General features: G+C 54.2%; 1 protein-coding gene across 1 annotated transcript in view; it reads right to left on the reverse strand.

The window, feature by feature from the left end:
* ZNRF1 (zinc and ring finger 1) overlaps positions 1 to 5,487 on the reverse strand; it is an 18,851-nt gene extending 13,364 nt beyond the window's left edge. The window contains exon 1 of the mRNA XM_026856636.1: positions 5,353 to 5,487. Coding sequence (XP_026712437.1) covers positions 5,353 to 5,434 — 82 coding nt within the window. The 5' untranslated portion in view covers positions 5,435 to 5,487. The remainder of the gene's footprint in view (positions 1 to 5,352) is intronic.
* Between the last annotated feature and the right edge of the window lie 6 nt (positions 5,488 to 5,493).

Genomic DNA, 5,493 nt, shown 5'->3' on the forward strand with positions numbered 1-5,493 from the left:
CCCCCCCCCCCCCCCCGGGCTAAAGTGGGTTTTTCTCCCTCCCTGTGTTTCTCTTGAAATTAATTTTCAGCATTTAGCAGCATTTTCCCATGACTCTCCACGGCTCCCTTGGCCGGGTGCCAGCCCTGGTACTGCTCCTCCACCAAAGATGTCTGCATCTGATTGATCCTCCGGCCAGCGAACAGGAGAGAAGCCCTAATAGCACATTAATAAATAAGAGAAGCCTTTATGGTTATTCCAGTCACTGGAACAAGCAACTCGGCAAAACAAACCAGCATGGAATAAACTTACATCACAAGCCAGGAAGACAATCCTGGCTGGGAAGTGGGTCAGCCCAAGGAGCACGAGAGCATCATTCTCAGCATCTCTGGACAGTACATGTGCAGAGAGGGCACACAGCTCCCCTGCGCTGATTCATGCACAGCTTTAGAGAGGAGTGAGGCCAGCCAAGCCAGTTCGCATGCACAGTAATGAGTGCCTCACTCCCAGGCACGGAGGCCGAGAGATTTCGGAGGGCACCAGAGTGGCAAAGCAGCGCAGCGACAGCCTGCACTAGCTCCCGCTGCAGAGACTGAAGATAACCGCTGCTGCTGCCGGCTTCTCACGCACAACGCCAACGTTGACATACTTAAACTTCATCTCCAGGCTGTGGGTCTGGTGTGCATTAAAGCTGCCTTCGAGTCTCCCATCTTCTGGTATTTGGTGCTTCGTTCTTTCAAGGTAGCTGCTGCCTCTTCCCCGGGCCCTGGGCATACACTGCCCTGCAGCCAGCTCAGAGATGGCGAAGTGGAAAAGCAACCCCTCCAGTCCTGCAGAGTCCAACTGCTGAATATGTCCAGCCTGGGGCATTATTAGGACCATTCCTGCACCACTTCCCAAACAATCTGCCCACTTCCCAAACAATCTGCAGCCCTGACAATGCCGCAGCTGCCCCACCTGACTGCCAGGCAGTCACCAGCACCAAACCTACAAAAAGATGGTTTGAAAACAATCTCCTCTGGAAATTTCCACTGGCAAAAATAGATTCACAACAGCAAGTTCCTGCAGACCTTGGGGTGCCCTTTCCTTAGCCTAGCCCCTGTAGAAGGGGGAGGGAAGCATGTATCGTAGAATCACAGAATGGTTAGGGTATGATGTCTGCATGTTGAAAAGTTGGTGACAGGAAAGTCAGGGCTGAAAGTGGACTCCCTCCAGCTGCTCACTGACTGGCCAACTAGAATTAAGTCTTCCGGTTTTGGTGTAGAGATTGCAACGGCAGGACAAGCTCAAGAGTGAAGATCATCAAGGACCGGCAAGAAAAGGCTCAGGACTCGAAGCTGTTGGAGCACAGCAAGGGCACACCACAGACCTGCCTCTTCCCAGGTGGGCAGACTGGGGCCACCCAACACAGGTGTTCACATGCCCCCTTCAGCTCACCCTCCAACAAGTGATCCCTATTCTACATCCCTTACTCCAGAGCCAGATCAAAGAGCACTTTCAGCTTTCACACTCTAACCCTGCATGGAGAAGAACCCAGCCCAGCAGCCTGGCTGCTGTCTCTGCACCAGACACCCTTCTCCCCTAGGCTGGGCCAGCCTGCCCAGGGCACGGCGCTGCTGAGAACGTAGCAGCTCGCGCGGCAAGAGACCACCCGACCTTGCTGCTGCCAGCATCCAGGACAAACAGCTTGTTTTGTCAGCACACAGAAAGCCTGTAACACTCCTGATGGCACTGCACAGAAGGATGAGCTAGGCATTTCCTTGGGCTAGCCAGCAGACAAGGAGATATGGATTTACTGGAGCTTCAAACACTCAAGGGCTTTGGGTGATGAGGGGGATTTCCAGATAAACTTTAAGCTACTTAAAGCCTCTGCAAACTCCCCAAGATCCTCTGATGAAGATGAATAACGCAAGTGATACTAAGAGAACCACACAAAGCTGGAGACATGCAGCATTAAACCACACATCTCCTTTTTCCTCCTTTCTTCCTGCTAGCCTTGGCTTTGCTGAGAATTCCTAATGGTCATGAAGCTACAGAGACAGCGTCAAGCACTACAAGCAAACTCCAAAGTTGCAAAAGGTGTTCTGTTATCTTCCACCTGCACAGGCCAGGGAGTGGACCCCAGAAACCCTGGGCAGACAGGGAAATCCCAGAGCAGTTTCGTTGCTTTCGTAGATGGTGGACATGCCTGGGAAAATCCCCATCAGAAAAAAAGGGATCCACTTACCCAAGAAGGTGTTGTCCCCTCAGAATGAGAGACAAGCTCCACCACAAAGGTCATAGCCCCGTCACCCACCTCTTCGAAAGATGCATTTAGGCTTTGATATTCGTAAGAGCAGCAGCTCTCCTCCCCTGACCCTGGAAGGGCTAGACTCCATCCGTCCATAACTGCTCCTGCCATCCCTGCACCCTGGCAGCCATGGCAGAGCCCAGAGGGATTCAGCAGTGGGCTCTTCTCGCTGACTGTCAAGACACACAGCACCTTACACTGATGCTGCAGCATGTGCTGGCCCTGGGGACCACTGCACAACCCACTCCCTCTGCACAGGCTTCCCAGCACAGCTCTCCTTTCTCCCTCCCTGGGCACACCTGGCTCTTCTGCAAGCCTTTGATGGCAGAGAGGGGAAGGAGTGACACCAGACAGGGAGAAGAGAGCTCAGCCTGCCCCAGCTCACTCCTCAGGGTCACTGCTGACGGGCCAGATGAGCCACAAAGGAGCCAGAGAGCCGCAAAAAATCAGCATCATAGATAAAGGGAGCAGCGAGGGGCCGAGCCTATCTGCAAGCTCCTGTTATCACAAGCATGCTGCTGCAACAACAGCACCTTATCACCCACACTAAGCCAGGGCTCCTCGCTGTCCCACTGAGGTCCCCACAGAGCCCAGGCTGCACTTTGAGGCTCCTGGCTCATGTCCCAAACCCAAGTACTCCTGAAGAGCAAGCCCATGAAGACAACCCTCCCCACGTGCCAAGATTGGCACTGTCCAGGTCTCCAGCCTGTGCAGAGGCAGGAGGAAGGCAGGCGGGGCAAGGATCCACTCTCCAGACCTGTTAGCCACATGGTTTGGGGAGCTCCTCTCCTTGAGGCAGTACAGCAACTCAGGCAGAACCCTGAGACCCCAGGCATGTGTTCTCCTGAGTGGGCTTGGTGTGTTGGTGGGTCCCCTCATCCCCACCCTTGAGTCGTCCTTCAAAAGGAGCAGGGATGGTCACGCGCAGCAATGTCAAAGCTCCTCTCCATTTACCAGAGCGCTGCTGCTTCAGCACTTTCCAGTGGCTAATGGAGTGGCTCAGCGCCACAAGAGGAGCAGGTCGATGGGGAGGCAGCAGGGAGAGAGCAAGCGGCTCCTGACTGCCCTGCCACAGGTTAACCCGTTGCAATAGGAGAGATCAGGAATTTAGGAATCTTGAGGTGGCTTACTTCTTCCCCTCGGTCTCCAAATCCTCCATTCTTACACTAAGAGGAAGAATGCAAAAGTTTAATAGGCTCTGACAAGTTTTCAGAACAGTTTTTAAGCATCCTCTTCTCCTTTTACTATTAATTAGCGACGAGGAAGAACCACTATCAGGAGAAGCTTCAGCACAGACTGAATGGCTCGCACACGCTTCGGCACAACTCAAAGGCTCTCGGAGGGCCCCAAAAGAGGCACCAGAGAAACTCAGTTCTTGCAGCACTTCCCATAGCTCATGCTGCAATCTTCCAAGGGCACAGGGTTTAGTTTAGCAGCATCACACTAACTCATTCAAGCAGCTGGAGAAAGCTTACTCCATTTTGCAGTTGGTTTAAGAACAGGTTTTTGCCTCTTGGTGTTGCAGTTTGAGAACTATCACTTAATGTAACTGATACTCTCTGATCGACCACCTCTACGTGCAGATTAGCTACAGGGTGTTTCTGTAATGAAACCCTCCTTGTTGCAGCACCAGGCAAAGTAGAAGGCCCTGTGGCACTCATTCACACAGAGGCTTGTGGAACACCTGGAAGAATTATGCACTTTAGTTTCTTTCTGTGTCTAAAAAACAGAGCAGTGGCACAGTCTGAACAAGGTCACAGAGCAAGAAAGTTTGCAGAAGCGCTCGGTCTCAACTCTGGTGCCACATGCCAGCCAGCCCTCTCCATCTGCCAGGGGAGTACTGCAAATGCCTGGTTTGTCCAGATCAATAGGAACCAGGCCTGGGGCATTCTGTCACTGAGGATGCGATGCAAGACATACAGTTTCCATCTAACTGAGAAGAGCCGCCCCCAGAGACTGCGTAAAGGGGAAAAATCCCAAGATGGAAGTAGGAAAATGGGTCCCATGAGCCTCGTTTTGCACTTTGTTCTTGTCCACTAGTTCAATTTCAAGCCTTCCTGAAAATGAGGCATTGTCCCAAGGCGTATTACGAAATTCCCAGACCACGTCATGCAAGGAGAACACTTACAGCATTTGCAAGGGGGCCGGGTGGGAGAGAAATCCCAGACTATTCCAGGAAACACAAGGAGACATCCCTGAAATGACTTCCCCTCTAACCGGGAGGGGAAGGGAGGACCTCCCACCACGTTCCCTGTACCCAGCCAAAACTAGGTCAGTGACACAGCCCTGCTCGCAGCCAGAGCTCCTCTCCAGACACCAAGACACATGGCAGGGTCCAGCCAGGAGGACGAGGATGGGTGTAACCTTGCCCCCTCCCTTAGCCTGGCACGTTTCCTGCAAGAGACCCCAGCCAGCTCCCCAGCCCTGTTAAAGAAGCAGGCAGTTCCTCCTCTGCCTCCTCCCCAGCAGCTTAACATGCCAGCTGGCTTGAATGAGAAAACCCACTTTGGCCTCTCCTTGGCCCTTTATCAGACGAAACAAAGAAAAAAAATCCCCACACCTCGCTTTCAAAGGCTTCTTCTGCCCATTTCCCAGTTTCTAATGCATGGGAACTGCTATACCGGACCAGCACTCCCTGAACACCTTCCAAAGAGCCACAAGGAGCTCAGCCTGGTCTTCAAACCCAAGGGCTCCAACTACAGCACCACAGACCACCTGGCCTCAAGTCAAGGATGGGGTGCCACATCCCCTGCTTTGCATCCCAGACCAAAACACCTCCCTTCTAGAAAGCCTCCTCCCTCCACAGCCCCTTCCTCCCTTGACCTTGACACAGATGCCAGTCCCAGCACTCACCCACCCCTCCATGCCGGGGAGGGGTTGGGGGTCCTTCTTTCAGGCTTGGCACAACGGAGTCCAACCAGACGGCCAGGCAAGGGGCAGTCCCCCCTTCCCAGTGCCCCCCTTGCCAGGTGAACCGTGGCCACAGCCATCCCCGGGCCCGGTGAGCCACCGAAGGAGGGGAAGCCGGGGGAAGGCTGTGGGGAGGGGAAGCCGGGGGAAGGCTCCGGGAAGCCAGCACTCACCGCTGTGCGAGCTGAACCACCGCGGTGCGATGTGGAGGGGCAGCGCGTCGGCCAGCGAGGCCCTGGCGCCCAGGTACAGCATCCCGTCTCTATGGTGACCGCCTCCCGTCTCCTGGTAACCGTTGCCATGGGCGTACGTGG

This window comes from Athene cunicularia (assembly GCF_003259725.1).
Source record: "Athene cunicularia isolate RWA chromosome 11 unlocalized genomic scaffold, athCun1 chr11_part1, whole genome shotgun sequence".
In the NCBI taxonomy this organism is placed as follows: Eukaryota; Metazoa; Chordata; class Aves; order Strigiformes; family Strigidae; genus Athene; species Athene cunicularia.